The sequence below is a fragment of the Thunnus thynnus genome, chromosome 5 (assembly GCF_963924715.1).
Source record: "Thunnus thynnus chromosome 5, fThuThy2.1, whole genome shotgun sequence".
In the NCBI taxonomy this organism is placed as follows: Eukaryota; Metazoa; Chordata; class Actinopteri; order Scombriformes; family Scombridae; genus Thunnus; species Thunnus thynnus.
This window is the reverse complement of record NC_089521.1, coordinates 19,311,996-19,332,433: the sequence shown is the minus strand read 5'-3', so window position 1 is coordinate 19,332,433 and position 20,438 is coordinate 19,311,996. Positions and strand designations below refer to the sequence as shown.

At 43.1% G+C, this 20,438-nt stretch overlaps 1 protein-coding gene across 2 annotated transcripts in view; it reads right to left on the bottom strand.

Annotated features, from left to right (window-relative positions):
• Window positions 1-3,516: 3,516 nt before the first annotated feature.
• otud7a (OTU deubiquitinase 7A) overlaps window positions 3,517-20,438 on the bottom strand; it is a 37,855-nt gene continuing 20,933 nt past the window's right edge. For both annotated transcript variants that reach the window (XM_067589800.1, XM_067589802.1), the window contains exons 4-13: window positions 19,230-19,415; window positions 18,899-19,117; window positions 16,673-16,774; window positions 15,986-16,113; window positions 15,200-15,312; window positions 13,677-13,804; window positions 13,439-13,588; window positions 7,813-7,927; window positions 7,096-7,180; window positions 3,517-6,716 (exon numbers count right to left, since the gene is read on the bottom strand). In XM_067589800.1, the coding sequence (XP_067445901.1) occupies window positions 5,151-6,716; window positions 7,096-7,180; window positions 7,813-7,927; window positions 13,439-13,588; window positions 13,677-13,804; window positions 15,200-15,312; window positions 15,986-16,113; window positions 16,673-16,774; window positions 18,899-19,117; window positions 19,230-19,415 (2,792 nt within the window). In that variant the 3' untranslated portion in view covers window positions 3,517-5,150. The remainder of the gene's footprint in view (window positions 6,717-7,095; window positions 7,181-7,812; window positions 7,928-13,438; window positions 13,589-13,676; window positions 13,805-15,199; window positions 15,313-15,985; window positions 16,114-16,672; window positions 16,775-18,898; window positions 19,118-19,229; window positions 19,416-20,438) is intronic.

The following is a 20,438-nucleotide window of genomic DNA, read 5'->3' as shown; positions in this document are numbered from 1 at the left end:
GGGTGTTTTTAGTATGAGTCTTGGTTAGAAATGAGTTCAGTGAATTTGACAACATGGAGGCTGTGCTGTGCTGTCTGAGAGGATGAGGGGCCTGCCAAACGACTGCTGTAAGCCTGATAGAGCTCTTTGTTGCTTTGAGAAGCAAAGGGAGGTCCCTTATGCAAATTCAAAGGAAATTCTGAGAAAAGGGAATCCAAGAAACAAGACAATGCACTCTGTCTCATTCAGTTGGCTACTTGTTATGGAAGAAGCGGGACACAAGAGCTCGGGATATATCGCTGTGAGGAGAGAGGCCCTCATGTGCCATTTTGTGACTAACATTATACATCACGTGGAGATGTAATTCATCCTCCAAGCTTCACAAGTCATTCCATATTATTAGCAGCCGCAGTCCGCAACCATGACCTGAAAGCACGGGGCAACAGTTGGAGAGGTCTCTGGCAGCCCGGTCACGAGACTATACACTCAGTCAGAGGTATGCAATTCATCCCACACATAACAGGCTGCAGCCCACAGAGCAACCTTCTCCTCACTTTCACTCCACCAACTCAGCCTTCTGCTCCTGTATGGACTGTGGACACTTTAAAAGCAAAGGCTAATTTTACCTCCTACTCAGAGATTACTTATTAACAAAGATTAAACACCTATAGTTTATCAGTACTTTTAAAGATGGTGTAGGGGTTGGTTTGTTGCTCTGTTAACACTTCTGGCTACTGTGACGGCCCTTTCTTAATCTGTGGGTGCTTTATACAGCCACACTGGTGACAATTCTATGTTGATGTAGCAGGTATAATGGTTACAATGTTGGCCAGTTTAGCATACATGTCAGCGTGCTAACATTTGCTAATTAGCAGAAACACAAGCTTACAGCCGAGGCTGATGGGAATGTCATATTTTGTAGGTAAGACAATATAATTTACACCTGAGGATGGCGCTAAAGATGAAAAGTCAGCATCTGTGGGTAACTTATTTTATAAAGTTATTACAAATTATTCTAAAGGGGACATTAATGTCTCTAGTTTTGCTGGTATTTTGACATACACCAAACAATTTGACACATTAAAATTGTGACCTGATAATGGCGTTAAATAAAACGTCAGGGGATCACCAAAGAGATTGCAATTGATCCTGAAGGGGACATGAATGTGTGTACCAAATTTCATGCAATTCACCAAATATGTTGAGATATTTCACTAAAAAAAACAAAAAAAACATGAACTTGCTTGTGGCACTGAAAGAACAGTTTAACATTACGATTCATCTTCTGGGAACTGTGAATCATCCTCCGGAAACTGTGAATGTTTGTAAGAAATTTCATGGCAAGCAATCCAATTGTTGTTGATATTTCAGCTTTGATGTGGTGGATGACAGACTGACATTTCCATCCCTAGAGCATTGCTGCCAGTAAGGCTTACAATTTAAAAAAAAACAAAAACAAAATAATCCAAACCCTGAACATCTACAGATATTGTATAATTTCAAAATGATGGCTGCTTGTGTAAAATCAATGTTGACAATTTTGAATGAAAGCCAATTTGGTAACAGTGTTTAATGCATTTGGATGAAACCTTTCTTACTGAGATATTCTCATGAGAAGTTTCCTTTCTCATGTGAAAATTAAATTAAGTTGTAACTAAAGTCATATCTATGATAACAAATACGTGATTAAACCTCTCTGTGGATGTGGTGAGTCATTTCTATGTGGTGTTTGATATGACTTATGCTCACATAGAGCAAGTCCTCACTAGATATAACCATCACAGGGATGGAGGAGATACTTCACATGAATGCACTTGCAGATTTTCACTGCGTGGCATCAATCCTCTTGCCAATGTAGGAGAGCCTCTGGAGGAATAAGTTGCAGTTCTCTGGAATCGCTGCCCTACTTAGTTCACTCCTAAGAATCTCAACTCTGTAACCTCAGACCAATTTTGGTGGGAATTTTCCCCTCATTCTATTTTCTTTGACTCATTCAAAAGTCAACCAAGGATTAATTACCTCTTTCCATTCATGCTGAGTCTTAAAAATAACCAAAGTGTTGCATTCTAAAAATTATGATAGTCTTTTAAAGGAGAAAGTCACCAATTTCACATATGAAGATCTATTAAGTCATCATTGGGTGTGTTACTCAGCTGGGGCTGAAGTCTCAAAGTGCGGTCATTACGTTTGTGTTCCATGAAGTTTCCCTGCCCTGGCTTTGAAAAGGGTGTGATGGCTAATAAATAAATATTAATCATAGGGATCACAAACTTAGAGTAAGAGTGACACTACAGTTTAGTCTGGTAGTGTGCTAATGTTCTAAAAATGGTGATGAAAAACACTAGAATAATAAGTTCTCCATTTCCAAATACAATGCAGCAGTGTTTCTGTTAGCCAACTGAGCACATCTACCTGGTAAAAATTGAAAAAAGGTCAACTCTGACCTGCAAAACCACCAGAGCCAGCTGACATCACACCGAAACCAGTCTCTTGTATTGAAACGGGGTTCAATACAAGAGACTGGGAATAGGATCGAATATTTGTTTGACAGAGGCCGCACATTAAGAAATACACCCTGGTGATATCACCGGGGTTATCTCGGCATGCTAGCACTGTGACATTTTAGATGAATCCTATTGACTTTGCAATCCTCTGCCTTTCGCTTTAGCGCCACCATGAGGTTGATATTTGTGACTTTGAGTGAAATGTCTTGATGACAATTACTTTATGTCAAAATACTAGCAAAATTAATGACAATCCCATCATTCACAGCTGTACTTTGTGATGTTAGCATGCTAATATGCTAAACTAAGATGGTGACTGTGATAAACATTACACATGATTAACATCAGTATGTTAATGTTGTCATTTTTAGTATTTAGCTTAGTACAGCTTTCCAGTGCTGGGTGGCTGTAGACTCTTAGTCTTGTCTACAGAAAGCATTAAATTGAGGGATGTGGAGTTTTAAAGAGCAGAAAGGGTCCAAACGAGAGACACTATCAAGTTACATTATGGTAATTGTAGGATCCGATGTTTTTGGTGCTTGATCAATACTAGCAACTTTAAGATATCTATTCTGCCTCTTCTGCATTGATTTTGACCATTCTTTGTTTAAATGTCTCTCGCAAGTACCCCTACATTATGGAAGTGCAATACTAAATTTCCTGGAGCACCCCTTTAAGGATGATGGGATAGTTATAAGCATTGATTACAACTGCCAGCAAAAAGTGAGACCGTTCAAATGTCAGTGTTCAGTGTCTTGATTAGCTCTGGTACACGAATAGAGTAATTTCAACCCATTATTGTCTGCTTTTAGGCCCTGCTAGAAAACAGAAAAGAAGATTAAAGCGAACAGCAATAAACATACTGAATGCGGATAAAGAAAGAAGTTATAGACCTAAACAATATGATCTCCCTGGTTTCTTGTAAAATAACTTAGTATTAACAAAAAAAATCCTCAGTCTAAAAATGTAATCTATAATCTCTGGATTTTTCATGATTACACCTCCTTGAAGAAAAACAAAAATGACACAGACACATCATGTTTGTAACAATAAACTATTTTTTTTTTCATATTTACATCTGTACCTAATGTGCAAATTAATAATTTAAAGTAGTGTAAAACTCTTAAAGGAATACAAAATCATATCTTACAGTCCTAACATGGTGAGAGTCCATGAACTGGTCACATAGAAACAAAGAGGAGCAACACTGCAGTGTGTACAGGAGAGAGACAGAAGCGAACCGCAGTGGACATCCTTGGCCAGGACACACTTAGTTAAGGACAGCATGGTACATTATCCAAGCATCACCAGAACAAACGGCAACACAAACACTGCGTCTTTTACAGTAGTCATGTCGAATGAGCAGAAAGCACTTGGAGGCCCAGGGTTTTACAAACCCACTGATTGGTTAAAGCACTGATGATCACAAAGGCTTGAGGTGCTCTTAGCAGCAGGTGCTTCTTTTAAACGGCCTCTAAATATGGAAGAAGAACAGACAATCTCACACTGGACCGGTGACACATCTATACTGCAGGTCACCACATAGTGCTAATAGCATGATTGCACATTGTGTTGTGTGTATAAGGGGGGAAGAGACACGTAATCACACTTCAGACAAATACGCATCGGCCTGCTCTCACTACCCACAATTCTTCTCATCTAAGACATTTACCAATTAGAGTAGTTGACAGGCGACTCAGAAAAACACACCATAAACACTGCATATTTGAGAAGCAATTCATCATATGCACATTGTTCAGTGTTTGGCACGAAAAACATTTTTGAAAATTTGAATTGTAATTTTTTTTTCTTTTTTCTTTAAAGAAGCCAGTTTGGCAGTGCTTGTGGTCGTTAGGAGATCGACTACGGGCAGAAATGTTAAATGATTTCTTACACAATATCTTGAGTCCAATTCAGACACAGCAAACCCTTTGCACCGTGTTAAGAACAAAGGTACACTTAACAAATGAGATAGTTTTACATTTCATCCTAATCCAACATTACAATCTATAATGCTTATACATTTTAATTCCTGTAGTTCAAATTTGCTTACAAAAGCACACCGTGACAATCCTTTACAATTTACAAGACACAGTTAACCTACAGTAACTATATTATTGGTGCATAGACAAAATTGGGAGAGGGTGTAGCAAAAATCACCAATTTATTGCTTTAAAGTCTAATATTAATCTCCCGTTAAATTTTTTTCTTGATTGCAAAACAACTACAAATTTTCCACAGAGATTTTGAAGAACCAAGCAGAGGTATTGCATTCAAACTGATTAAAAGAGCTAAAATGATCTCTCCTGATGAAATTCAAATCTTTTGTACTTTGAAAAATAAAGAACTTTCCCTCACATAAAGTTACATCACAGAGAGATGACTTTTACTCTAAAACAAGTAAAAGACTAAATTCAATGAGACAGAAAAAGAAAACAAAAAAAGCACAATGTCTGGCCAAAGCTGCTCACTGTTTCAAGTTCTGCTTCCCCCATCATAAAGTAATAATCTTTACTAACAAGGGAAGGGTGACAGGAATACAAGAGCATTCTTCAACAAAATAAGAAAATGTTTGCCATCATGTTGTTCTAAATTCAGAGTGCAGATGGTGTCGTTCCCTCAGTCTCCTGTGGCCTTGCTGACAAGTGGCTGAAGTGGCGGTGATGGCTATGCAGGCCTCTGCACTTTGCTCTCCCTCTCCCTGCGTTTCAGCTCCTCTCTGTAGCAGTAGGAGCAGTAGTTGTCTGTCTCTGGCCTACCGTAGAAGGAGCAGTTCTCCCTCTTGCAGCGGCGCTGCTGAAAGCAGTACAAAGGGCTTCCAGAGCTCCGCCCTTTGGTTTTGTCTTGGTTGAGCCAGGTGTGAGACGAGTTGTCCTCATCAGCAAACTCCAGGCAGTCCTGAATGTCTCCCGCATCGAATCCATTGGTGTAGGTGTGGGACTTGTGTTCGCCAGGCATGTTGTAGGACAGGGTCTCTATGGTGTTAACAGTGCGCACCCCTGACAAGCGAGCAGGGCTGTAACTCTGGGAGGAGAGTGTGCGGTTCTGCTGGGGGTAGGTGGCACATGTCTTTAGGGTGCCCACCACTGGCTTATAGGGGTCATCCTGGAAGATGGAGGATTGCATGTTGACATCTTGTAAGTGAATCACGCTGTGCCTCTGGATGGGCGGTGTATGGCTGTAGTGGGCAGACACAGGAACAGGCCCAGGTCTCTTAGCACCAATACTGGGGGAGGAGTAAGGCGCAGGGGCTGGGGCTGGGTGGGAGACATGGTGGGAGACTGGTGGGGTGAGAGGAGGGACTGGGACAGACACAAGGGGGGCTGCAGGGGTGGGACTGTTCCTGCCCTGCATCTTGAGACCCAGCGGGGGCTGTGAGTTGTGGTTGTAGGTGTGGGTGTGGTGGGGCAGGACGGGAGAGCAGCTCTCCGGAGGCGAGCTGTCCGATCTCTCCCTCTGGAAGACACTCTCATGCTCAGGCTTCTTTGTGGTCACCTCATTAGTGGCGGGGGGCTTCTTCTCTGCCTCTTTCCTCTTCTGTTCCTGCTCCTGGCTGAAGCGCTCCTGGGCGTTGGTCAGGTAGTAGCTGATCATCTCCTCGTGGAACTGGTGTCGATGGCTGGTGAGGAGGAGGCCTGCGAAAATGAACTTGCGCTCCCCCTGCATGGCAGCCCGCAGGATGTTGAGGCTGAGCTTGACATCCGTGCTGTATTTCCAGTTTTCCAGGGTCTTGTCCCCTGAGACTCTCCCTGCACTGTCCTGTCTCTCCGTGGGGGAGGAGCTGGAGGGTCTGTCTCTATCTGTAGGGGAGGGGCTAGTGGCCTTCTCAGAGGAGGTGGAGCTGGCAGACTGGCCTGAGTCGTCCTTGCTTCCCTTGGATGTCTTAGACTCCTTCTTCTTTGCTTTTTCCCCTCCATTCTCCCCGTTACGACCTGAGCCAGAGTTGGATTTGTTCATTTTGCCGTGCACGAGGCCACCCAGACCTCCCATGTTCTTCTTCAGTTTGATTCCCAGGGTTTTGCTGAAGCTACCTAGTTTGTTGGCTACAGAATCAGCCCGGCTCTTGTCTTTGTCTTTGCGCTGCTTGTCTTTGTCCTTTTCCTTGCTGGGCTTGCCGGTGTTGACGTTGGAGTTGCTGCCGACAGACTCGCGGTCAGAGTCCATGGACTCAGCTAGAGACTGGACATCCTCACCTGCAGAGGCTGTGGGAGACTCTGGCTGAGCCAGGGGAGCCTGAAAAGAGACAAACATAGAAACACAAACAGTAATGAAGACAGAACAGTGAATAAGCAATAATATCTCTTTCATAATGCTTTGGTTGAAGGGACAATTCAAAAATGTATATCTAGTTGATCAGTGGAGAGCTTTAAAAGATTCTCAATGTATTTCAGGCAAATTCACGACTCAAACTCAAATAGAACTTTGTTACCTGTTTTTTTTTTTTGTATGATTCATAATCAGTACATACATGGATGTCTGAGATTACAGTATTCTGACAGTAAATAAAAGTGATTGATTGGACTCTGTGGTTTCAAGAACATCTGGAGTGGAGCCTCTCCAAAGTTAAATTAACCATGACAAACAAGACACACATGTGCCAAAAAAAACATACCCTTGTTTCAGATGGAATTCGGATCCATGTTACATTCATGTAGTTGTGCAGCAGGTTGAGTTTGGCCTCCAGAGACAAGATGAGACTGCGAGAGAACATGTCTATGTTTAACCACTGGTAAACATGAAACAGAGTTGACATTTGACAAATGTTTTTTCCCCTCAAGACATATTATATGACTGAATCCAGAAACAATTATATTATTTAGACAGTTGAAAATATACAGAAACCTGCTCCATTTCAGCATATGTATAGAAGAACCCCTACTTAAACTATACATACTATGAATAAAGGGTAAAATAAGGAGGTGGGGTAAAGACGCAGTTTGAGCATCTTTTCTCTGTATATCTGCATTGTTCATACTGCAGCTTGTTCAAGGATAAGCTAACCCTCTGACTGGCAGGAATGTGAAACAGAAACCCTTACATAAACTCTTTCCTAAACTCAGGGAGGGTGTTGCTGCTTTAGTGAGGCCATGGATGACTGACGTGACTCACAATTTGTTCTCTCTCTGCTCACTCTTTGAAGCGACCTGAGCCTGGAGCCCATAGTCAGGGTTAAATCCCCCATATACAGCCTTGTGGGTAGACTAACAGATCTGCCTTGGCTTGCAGCTTTTACTTTCTCACTCTTCGTGGGGTTGCTTTGGTAGTCAGCGCCTTTGTGTTCTTTGTTGATAAGCATCAACACATCTGTGATGTACTATACAGGACTTACTTGGCTAGCTTGGTGTTATCATTGTCATCCCTCCCCCACTCCCAGTCCCTGCCAGGGTCCACGGCAAAATGGAGCGCCAGCAGCTTGTGCTCCGAGTCGGTCAGAGGGATAACAGCTGGAAGAGATGAGATTATCAGAGGGTTAGTTTAGTCTAGCTTTACAACCCGGAGACCACAATACACGCCACGCATTCTTACAAGGCCATCGTGGTGTCAGAGCTAAAGTGACACTCAAATGACACACTAGAATAATGCCACGTTAATTATCCCAGATGCCTGTCAGTGTGGGGTAAAGTATACTGTGGGTGTATTCTATCTGCCATCCACGGAGTGGGTGATTGTCATTCTTACTGACTCATCCAGACAGTGAAGGGACTCAGTTGCCTGTGACTCTTAAAAGCTTTAACATGGTTGCTTCTCTTGTAACACAGAACTGGTCCTGTCCTGGTCCCAGTTCTCTAGTCCAGTGTAACTAGTCTTTCTACCATTACCATGAGGAAGAAAAAGGAAAGGAAGGAAAGATCTGATTTATTACAACTTAAACTGTAGTTGTTGAGCAGCTTTTTGATAGTATCTATGCTACTAAATGCTACTAAACAGCTACTAAATTGACCTTGTGGTGAGATTGTTTTGTCAGCTGTTTCCAAGGTCAGGAGTGAACTCAGCTTGGGTTTTATTTACATAGTTGTGGCGATCATTTATTTTGTTTATGATAACGCTGCACTTACAGAGTAATTTCTGGGCGACAGGGCGACATTGCTACTATTTAGAGAGAAACCCCTAAGTGACCACATTTGAAATGTTGGCAATAATGCCTCATTTCACAGGAAAACGGCGGCAAGCATGTTTGATCAAAGTTGAACTAGGTCAGTCTGTAAATTGCGAGGGATGTTTACAACGGACGGTTTGGGTCATTTCTGTTTTGTCCTCCAATTAAGTCTGGCTAAACTGGGACTTTGTTTTAACCCCTACAATTTATGATTGTTATGACAGTTTGCGTTCCTCCCCTTAGTTCCCATATCTCAGCAGTTAGTGAGTACAATGTTATTATTACCAATATAAATAACAACCAAAACTACGGAAATAGGATCTAAGTACTATCCTTTAACCAGTACTAGAAGAAATGGTTGTCTGAACTTGTTTTTACAAGGAGCTGAGTACTTCTACAGCTGATCGGGTCTGTACATGATGATTCGGTTTAGTAATAGAGTGCAATCAGACACAGAAGTGCAGGATAAAAGCAGGAGTGCTGAAATAATTTCATTCATCTTCCTCTGATATGATCAGCTTTTTACAAGCAGGAAGAGGTTTTCAACACTAATCACTGGACATAGAACATAAAACAGACACCCACCCGGGCTTCCTCTCGTGGGAGGCGTGCTTACAGTATGTGCACAGTGCGGCCGTGTACGTGCATGGCTGCCTTTCAAAACAGGAGTGTGTGGAGGACTAGCTAAACCCCACTGGCCCACATGACAGCTCTCCTCAGGCTACCTAGTGTGGGGGGCTGTTGTCCACATGACAGCAGAGAGAGACAGGCTGTTCAAGCCGAGGACATTCCAGCCTTCACTGTCAGCCCCAGATGGAAGATACAGTCTCCTCCTTGCCTCATCAATTCTTCCACCGCCAATAGGCTGCTCCGCTCTGCAGGCTTCACAGAGCCACAGACACTAGCAGCAACGGCCCCTCCTGTGTTCCTGATGAAACTGCAGGTCAAATCCTCACTCTTTCCCTCTTGAGTGTCTTCTTGAGTACCTCTGCGTATGTGTGAAGTGCACGATTAAATTAGCCAAGTGTCAAAATACTGGTGATACATGCATTGTGATGATGTCTCTCGCTCTTGGAACAGAATTAGTGCAACCACACCCGCACTTGCACATTTAACACTGATAACATAACCACTTATTCGTATCTGATACCACTAGTTGCTAAGCAAACAAATTCCATCAGCTTGGTAAATATATCATTAATAGTATGCTGACAAACTAGGCTTGTCCAGAAATTTATCCAGAGATGTCAAGGTTGTCTTTACGTCATACCTGCAAATTACAATGCGTTTTACACCATCTATCTAAAAAAAGAAAAAAAAAAAAAGCATGACTAATGCCTGTAGCACAGTCTGGCCACAGTGTCAAACAGTAATGAGAGCAGTTGCATGGCAGCACTGAAAATTGAGAGAAGAAAAGAGGTTTCCTTAAAGAGAGGTCTTGCCTAGAACAGTCTTGCCCAGAAAAATCCAGTCATACACACACACACACACACACACACACAGACAGAAGACAGTGAACCGGCTCCCACTCAGTTCCCACTCGGGTCATTCAGCAGGCAGCGGAGGTTTGTGAGGTGGCGTCCTGGCTCCCACGATGCAGCTGTCCTCCTTTCTCGCCATTCCAAAGTGCTGTGTGTGCTGTTGTTCCCGCTTGGGCTCAGGCCAGGTTCAGAGATTCAACACTGCCAATTGAGCTCTGGGGGACTAAAGTGTGCTGTAATGTATTTACTATCCCTGTTGGCAGCCTTGTTTTGCTGTCCTTGAATGACCGATTCCCATAGCTTATGCGTGGATGACATCATAGCTCTCCATGGAATGCGAGCTGTGTACTCAGCAACGAAGCTGCTAGCCTGCCTCGCCTTGCTCCGTTTGCAACTTTGATTTTGGGGGGGGGGGGGGATGCAACATTTTGACAAAAAGGGGGAGGAAACTTGGGTGTAACTTGTGAGGAAACAGCTGTTGGAAATGAGGTAGATAACCTCTCTCAGCATTATATCACAGGGTTTGACGGGTCATGAATATATTTGTCTTGTCTGTTTTTTGTTTGTGCACAATAAGCACCTCAAGTATACCATGCCTTTTGTCACGAGAGCAGAATGAGAATGGATTCTCTCCCCTCCTTTACTCCCTTCAGAGAACAAAGTCACCCATTACAAGCTTTTATTCACAGCAGTTACACTGAGCCAATGTTTCCTCTGTTTTGCGATTCAAGAACAATTTGTACTGTCTGGAAAATGAACAAATTTGAATTCCTGACTTTGGTCACTCTGCACAGCTGCAGATTTAAAGGGCCCAATTCACCAGAGTAAACAGCAGTCATGCATATAAACAAGCTGGAGCTTTTTGCCACAGAATTTAACGCCGGAACCATGGTGGTAATTACAAGAGCATCACATTTGAAGTAACTCATAAAACCACAACAAATAACGTTCTAATTCTTATTGCCATATTGATTTAATTATGCTGACTGGCTGGTGAGTAATACACAGGGTGTCTTTAATAGATAGAGAAATGAAAACCAGCCAGAGCTGGATGGTTACACCACACTGTTATGTAGGTGGTCTTTGTGTAAAAGACGACCATTTACTTCATTCAAATAGGTGTTAGAGGGTTGATGATGGGATGCCAAAGAAAACCTGGAAGTGTTTTGGTATTGGGACCAGAGCTTGAAATAGCTCCAGAGTTTTCCAGAGGGCTAGTTCCCCTCATACGTTGTTTAACCACAGGAGCACAAACAAGCTGATAAAAGACATGGCCAGCGGCGTCTACTGAGGAGCCAGTCATTATCACACAGCAGGTGAGGAGCAGCGGGTTGATAGAAAACATACCTGTGTGGACAGGGCTCTGAGGTCACCTGACTACCTTACTCAAAAAAAAAAAAACACTTGACTGCTCTTTTGGGATGTGCTGAGGAAAAAAAAAACTGAAATAAAAGAAATCTTGATCCTTTGCAATAACCCCTGACTTGGGTCACCCATCCACCATCAATATAGCCCCAGCAGCCGTGCAAGCAGGCCATAAAAGGGGCAGTAGCGTGATGTGTCAGTGTGATTTAGAGTCAGGTTACTGGGAGGGACTCTGCTATAATCTTCCATACAGAGGGCTGAAGAAAGAGCCAGTATTCTAGCCCAGCCTCTGGCACCTGAACACACACAGGGCCAACGGCCCCGCCGATGCTCTTCACTGTGCTGGGGGAAACCGAGAGCAACCCTCCACCTGAGACGTCCACACAGTGGCCTGACTGTCAGGAGAGAGGGTTGGTTTGTCGGGGGCCCCAGCAGCCCGGGACCCTGCCCATATGTGGTGATGTGGTGAGGGCTTAGGGGCCGGCTGGGGCTACTCTGCCCTAATTGGCAGTGGAAGATTAGATCTGCCTGTCTGTCTGGCATCTGTTCAGAGATACGAGCTAGTTTGGCAACATTGTTTCTGAAAATACAGAAATGATAAGGAAATGCAAAACCCAGGTTCTAAAATAGCATGCAAAAACATATAAATATATTTCTTTCATCCATGAAAATAATGAAAAACATAGGCAGAGCAGCACAGATTTGTATCATTGCTGTGCAATATGATTCATCACATGACACACAAATGAACTTAGCTAAGTGTGCAAGTGTTTTCATAACATCCTGGAGAGAGACTGCAGACAAAACGCGCTCTGATCCTATCACAGGACACAGTGTACCAGAATGAAAAAGTACAGTCATCCAGTGGTGTTATGATCCAGCTACAGCGGGTTCTTTGGACTTATGCACCATCTGGTGGACAAAAAGAGAATCCCGTCTACCACACTCGAACACCCAAAGAAAAGTGGAGTGCAGAATAGTTAGGGGCTGTGGAGAAGGCTGCATTTGATGAGCTGCTGGTATTAAAGGGAAAGCCTTCAGGGCAGGGATGGCAGGTTAGTAATCATGCCTGTCTGTTAGTCTTCAGTGGTCGTATCCTGACTTAATAACTAGGTTGGTGTTTATAGGCCGAGAATAGGGCCTTCCAGAACAAGAAGAGCACAAGAGAAAGAGAAAGAGAAGGAGGAAGACAGATAGAGGAAGAAAGAAACAGTTTGCGTAAATGTGTCTGTATGTGAGAGCGAGAAAGAGTCAGAGAGACAGATTTGGCCGGCTGCCCACGCAAATGACAAACGAGTTCCACCCACTGAGTCAGATACAGAAGAGTGCCGTGACTACTAAGACTGGTTGTCAAGGAGATCCACTCCATGTGAGGATTACTCTGACCTCAAGAATAAGCAAAGCATCCGGAGTGGGAACACTGGCATCTGAGTGGGCAAAACAGGACAAAAAAAAAAGAAGAAAAAACAGAAAATCAACAGTCACTTGCCACAACATAACCCATTCCATGTGCTCCACAAAGCACCATATCACAAATTCCTGTGAAAGAGGCAAAACAGACACGCCTACTGTAACAAACCAAATTCAACCAACAGTGACTTCAAAGAGAGAAACTGTGGAAATACAGTACACTAACTTAACGGTTTAAATTATTTGGCCGATGCTCAATAAGTCAGGAGAAGGAGCCACTGTCCACTTTCTCTCTACGCTGGCCACTCCCTGGTTCCTGCTGCCAACTGGCCTGTTTTAATAATGGATCACAGGTAATTAGACTGCTGTCTCATACATTATTCATCTCTAACAGGACAGGCAGACCACTCGCCCTCACTCTGCAATCTACCCACTAAAGTTGAAAGCAAAGTCTGTCTAATTATTGCACATTACAGCAGGTGACACTTTGGATTTCTAAGAGAAGGTCAATATAAAAAGGTCCATATCCCAGATCTCAACCTGCAGAAGTCACCCAGTTTTTCTATCGGGTCACTCCTGGGTGTTTTGTGACGATTGCATACCTTGCTCTCGCTGCTGGTCTCTCTGCTCCATGGACACCAGCGCGGAGAAGTGAGCCTGATCGTAGGCCAAGACCAGAGGGGAGCAGTGGCAGCGGCTCGGAGGCACCTCCAGAGGAAGATAGAGCCCTCCAAATGGGATGGGAGCAAACGCTGGAAATCACAGAGAACACCGACTTTAGCGTCAGTCCTTTTGCTTATCTTACTGCATTGTAGAAGATGGAGGCAAGATGGAGTCTACCTTCTCCTCCTGAGTCTCTGAGCATCGTGTCGGCCACCACTACAATCGGCCTGCGTAACACGTGGGCCAGCACAAACACATGGAACTCCTCCAGACTCTCATAGACCGGATCCTCTGAGTTATCCACCCTGCACAAAAAAAAAAAAAACACATAACACTGAGGGATCATGGGATACTATAACAATTTCCTGAATTGATACTGACTGATACAAGCACATTCTCGGTCAGAATAGTAAATACATATGCTAATCATGTGCCTGCGTAATCTAATCTGATCCACTTGGATCCATTTTGCCCTCTGGCTACGTTTAACAGACTGGGCAACAATGTACAAAGATCCATCTCTTACTACATGTGTTTGAAGGAAAGAGAGAGTGAGAGAGAAAGAGGGAGGGAAAAGAAAAAAAAGCAGGGGCAGAGCTCTCAGGCATGCAACCACCAGGGAACCAGAGGATGTGCAACAATTAAGTTGTCAGCCACACAAACATCCACGCCGCCAAATTCACTCTAATAAAGAGCCTCTTAATATGTGAATCCCACTGATCCTATTTAGGGGCTCATCTCACACTAGGACCATCAAACATCCCTAACCTGATTACTGTATTACAGTCAAACTCAATGAGAGGTTAAAACCACCAGAGTAAATGAGTAAATTATGTTGTTTAATGGGTTATTTGAAGTGATAGAGGGCTTCATGCTGGACGAGTCAGAGCTGAAAATACAGTGAATTCATGTAAAAAGACAACACAAGAGACTCAAAAACCTGCTTAGGTGACATTTCACTTAATTAAACTATATCTCTTCCTGTTCATCATGTTGTTTTTCAGATCAGTCGGCACACCTGGTGTGTGTGTGTATGAGAAAATATGTATGTTTATTTCAGTGAAAATGGAAACAAGAGAGAAACCACACAACATTGTTGTGCGTAGAAAAAGGAAACCAGAGTTAGTTTCCAACCTGCTTCTGTACCCTGAGATAAACCCACTCGTACAGTTGTTTATGCAGGGGGAAGGGGGGGGGGGGAGGGTGTTGCACGAATCACATCACCTGCTATAGCTAAAAGTAACCCACAACTCAGGGGAGGCTGTTGCAGCCAAAATGATTAATACTGAGGGCAGCCAGTAGATGGCACAGTATCACATGTGAGCTTCAGTTATGTTATTACATCAAGGAAGCAATTTGAAAGAGCAACAGTCCGAGTGGAGGCAATGAGTTTCCCTGACAAATCCATCTTAGTGAGAACGTCACTTTTGTTTTAATCTCGGGCTTCCTGCTGTGTCTCGATGCACGAGGCATTAAAACACAGCAGGAGCGTTGTAAATGTGTGATGTGGGATGAGAGCTGCACAACTCGACACTGTGGCTCTGCTCTGTTTTCTGCTCTCCGTCTCACGTTATGGAGCAAACAAAGCCGGATTCTGGTTAAATAAATGTAATATGTGTCGTGTCTTGGGAGTCCACGGTGTGAATGCTTGCAGGCTTTTTTTGGGGGGGATAAATGTGTACTTGAGTCAAACAGCTTACCCTCCACTGGTGTTGCCATTTTTGCTGAGGTGAGTGCGAGGCTCACTGGAGGCCAACTTCAGCAGCTCGTTCCACTCTCTCTCCCACTCCTCCTCGGTGTACAGCAGCCCTGACTACAGACACACACACACACACACACACATGAAAATGAAAACTCTAGTGACCATGTGCTCATCCTCACCCACATAGTCTCTATTCTCATTTGATGTCTCTGTTTCTATCTGTGTCTTCGAGGTTGTTTCCTGAAGCTCTATGCATCTGCACATGTGGACATTTTTTGTTGTGTTTTTTATGTTAATGGATAGTTTAACAAAAGAGACAGACAGGAAATACGGGTAATTAGAGAAAGATGCACAACATTCAACAAAGGGCCCTGGACAGACTCAAACCGGGACACCGCCTTTACATGTGATGCGTCTTAGACCACTGGGCCGCCAGGACGCCCCAGGCATTTTTAAAACATAAGCATCTGGACTACTTCTTCGCCTGAGCTATCTTTGGTGACACAATTTTTTTCTAATAGATTGGCAAATACTTTAATCCAAGAACATCGAGAGAAGGGAGAGAAAGTGAGGAGGATTTGACTCACTTGGTAGCATACAGTAGAAAAACTATTTTCCTTGAAGCAAAAATCCAAATGTGGGAGCTAAAATGAGCATTTATTAACAGAGGTTACAAGTGGCTCATCCCTCCGCTTTCTCAGATGGATTTCTTAATATGTCATTAGTCAAAGAGGATGTGATGCATTTAGGAGGTGCGGTGTGCTAAGACGGACACACTCCTAACCTCCTTGTTCTGTTGGGTTTGCTGCCACCTCCACCTCCTCTTCAGAGCGTCTCTCTCCGCTCCGCTCTTCATCATGGTGTACAGGGATTTCCTCAGCATCAGGTCTCTGTCATGGAAGCCCCACATCCCTGATCAACACAGACAAATGCCGTCGTTACCGCATGTTAAGATTGAGAACGTAACAGCATTGCGACTAGAAGGCTGAAACAAGAGGTTGCAGTTCAAAACTACATAAAATGATACTATTATGTTTCAATCATTCAGCTCTTTAACTTCATATCTAAAAATGTCTTTCATCCCTCATCAAAGAGCTTTAGTTGTCTGACTGTCAGTGCAGATTACATTAGCTCTGGTGCCTCTAACCCCAACAGCACCTCACACTGGGGAGTCAACCATCTCCTTCAGCATGTACCTGAATATCCCATCATCCCCCGAACCCAGCAGCTGACAGTCCCCTGCAATCTACAGGTCATTTATCCTCCTCCCTTTAACCCTTGTTTCCTTTCCAATTCCTTCTTTCTCACTCCCTCCTCTGGATTCAGCGGCTGTGATGCAGCACTGACACTGTGTCACAGACTCGCACAGATGTTCCGTGTCAAGTTCGCTTGTTAAAGCTGTACTCAAGAAATAATGATGGATGTTATGGTCAAACCGTATGTTAAAATATGGTGTACAGAAGTAGCTCACCTAAAGAGGCAGCATGCAGAAGGCAGTTCCCGTCCCCTGTGGTGGCCAGAGGAAGCAGTTTCTTACAGCTGGTGCACATGGTGGACCACCAGTTCAGACGACCTGCACACATGCACAATATAATGAGTGCATCATGATGGATATCTGCAACTAAAAATTAATTCTGTACAAAACTGAGAAACAGAAGGGAACAAACAGACTCCAGCACAATGCTTTAAACTCAAAAAAAAGCTTGGTGGTCAGGGCTGGGCTTTCTGTCATCTCTATACTGTTGACTATCTAATGAAGCATGAAATAAAAGTAAGATCGCTATAGTCCAATACTATTCTGTCCAATTGGGCTTTACAGGGCCACAACAACATAGGCTTTGCACATAAGTGAAAAAAAAAAAATTATATAAACCTTTGTAGAGAAAATCCCTGCTTCCATGGATAGATAGGAATGCAACAGGTGGGAAAAAGGCAATCAAAATAAATGAACACAAAGCTGTAACAGTAACAATAATGAAGAGTTCAACAGTAATTTAACAATTAGTTGAATTTTAATGTAATAAGGACAATAAAATAACCCCAAATAAATAAGTCTCAGAATGTAGATCCATGAAAAAAGGGGTCAGGAAAGGGGGAGCTGACAGGTAAGTGGAGTATGGAGCAAGTCTTTTTAATGAGTGAAAGTAGTTTAATTCAGTTAATGTCCTAATTTTATTATTTAAAAACCAAATATATGTGTGAATGATGTTTCCTATCTTGTGGTAAGATTGCCAATGGTTACTTTTCTGTCTGTTTAGTGACATTAAAATCTTGACTCCTTTCATCCATCAGATTCAGGAAAAAACAGAAATGTCACCAACTACTTTGGTGCACTGACAGGTCTTGACAGGAGACTTACGTTTTGCATGTTAACTATTCAGTCACCTTTATATTCAAACGTCACTTAATATTTTACAGTATCGCACTACCAGAGCAGGTACCAGTAACAGCCCGCTGAGAACAATTATTTGCCAACAAACATGATTAGCCTCGATGGCTGAACTTTGAAGGGGATGATTAACACGGGCCATATGCCTGCACCAAACCTCAAAAACCCAGCTGTCGTCGCCACCCCCTACCCCCCCCCACCAAAACCACTCTGAATATCTTCCTCCTCAGTACAGTATCACCAGTTTTCGCTCCATCACCGCCCTGCCTGCGTCCCTGCGGGAGAGAGGACTGCTTCACAGCCCAGGGCACTGCACACTGCTATACTGCAGTCAGCCTCGCTGCTCTGAGCCTGGGGTGATCTGACTGCATCATTTATTTAACAACAGTAAACACAGAAGAGGCTCTGAATGATTTACCCCTCAGTGTAGACTGGCTCAAAAATGCAGATGTTTTTGTATTTCTCAATATGCAGATAGTGAATTTGTTTCACATGTTAGATATCAAAGTTAATTTTCTGGAAAGATTGACTACTATTCCATCCCAGTGTGTTACATTCATTTGTTACAGTCAAAAAACGGTGCATATGCAGTGTGGATGGACTATCGTGTCTGAGATTCAACCACTAATAAAGTGAAGCAAATGCACAACTAGTTTTTTTATTTGACCTTTCCTTAATTGCAGAGATACATATTTCATAGGTGTGGTGTTACCCACAATTTATAATGCATAAAATTTGGATAAAATTTGTGACTGTAATGTCAATAAGAGATCAGATTCCACCATCTGGTTGGTTTAGTCGCTGTAGAAAATGCATTTATAAGATTATTAGGACAGCTTCTCTTTTATTTATGGAGGTCAATATATTTAATACTCCCAAAATTCTTCTTAGTTGTTCCCAGATCTTGAACAGAATTATCTGAGAGGGCTGCAGTCTCAGTGTGGGAAAGTCTGCAGGAAGATTTGAAATATCGCTAACTAGTTTCTCTCTGTAAGTTCAAAGCTTCAGCTGGGAGATGAATCCTTTGGGATCCCGGATGCTTTGAATTAGTTGTTGTCGTCTTACTTCCAGATGATGCAGCCACTCTGATCTTCTCACTCTCTCTTTTACTCTCGGTTTCACTCTGAGTCTCTACCTCCTCTGTCTGCATTACTGACTTTCACTAACACCTCTCTCTGTTGCTGCTTCTGCATTTCAGTGTAATCTAAATAAAGAATACTGTGAAATGCGCAAGATTCTATTACATATCTCATATCAGTAGAAAGAGTACTATAACTGCTTTATTATATTATATCCTCTAGTACTCACCAGCTTGCTCAAGAGCCATCATGGTGGACTGTTCTATCAGGTCTCTCTCGATGAAGCTCCTGAAATCCTCGCTGTACACGCTGAGGTCCGGTAGCTGGAATGTGTAGATGGGCATCTCAAGAGGGAACTGCTCGCTGGTACACTCACTGGCCACCTGTAGCCGCGCCAGGGAGACGATAGCAGAGCTGGCGTGGGAGATCCCGCGGGACAGACGCTTCTCTATAAGAGGAAAAGAAGGGAGAGTTGAACAGATGAGTGGGAGAAGAAATCGAAGAGAGAGAAAAACTTTTGAGGTCATTCGTGTCATATTTTGTTGAGACGGCCGTGCTACCTTGTGCATTGTCCTCCTGCTTTTGTGCACACGGCCTGTCGATCTTGCTGACATGGGTGGGTGTGTCACGTGTCTCTGGCTGTTTGTAGTAGCGGCCCTCATTGAAGACCTGCGGCAGGTTGGCAGTGTGGACCTGCCTGAGCTCCTCATAATCATTTAGAGCAGCACTGAGGTCCCAGTTTTTACCTGTGGGACAGAACAAATGTTGCTCCTAATATATGATAACTCCTTTTTTTAAAAAACACACTTTCACTGAAAAATATCCGACATTTTTAAAGAATCAGGGCAGCCTAAATTTGATTTTCACTCAATGCTATGTTCCCACGCATCAAAAAGTGGCTCTGTTTCCTGGTGCAACAGGACCCTGTTCACTGCAGTTTACAGTAAACAAAGTTATATCATGGTGAATAACTCAGAATATGCTACAGATAGCAGAAAGTGAAGAAGAAACTTGGGGAAAAAAATGCAAAAGAACTGCTGAGTTTGCTGCATATAGGTCAGATTCTCTCCAAGTAATACTATTTTGATAATCTGTTTCCTTTAAAGTTTCATCTCCTTTTTATTATTTAAAATAAATAATTTAAAAAAATCATAAATAAAAATAACAATCCCCAAATATAATGTTATATATAGCTCATATGGGACATGTGGAACAAAAGCTGTACAGCGCAGGAAAACATGCTGCATCATAAGGAGAATAACTAGAGGTTGAGGTTGGGTGGTGCCACCAAAATGAAGATAGTGAGGGGAGACAGATCCTTTAACAGAGTGACAGCAATATCCTGGTAAGCAGGAGGGACCCACACATACACACATACATGCCATGAACACACACAGACACAGTTGTCTCCTCTGGGTGCCGTCTCTCTCACAGAAATCCCTTCTAGGTTTAAGAGAAGCAAGTCAAGCCACAGCCTTATTTTATCTCAGTGATGCCAAAGGATCCGTCTGCAAAACAGTCTTTATAAAACTCACATTAACGCCTGAAAACATTCAGAGGGCCGCGTGTCTGGTATCTGCATGTAACTTGAGCATGTTCTTGAGATGGGGTCCGTTAATGGACCCTCTGTTTAAGAGACCTGGAGGAAGTTATCCTCTTTCTTCCTGACTTGCAGACATGATGATTCTCTGCTGTCTGAACATGAAACCTGACACCACTACTCGCTGTCTCTCATGCCAATCAATGCAAAACTGACCCTACTGTATGAA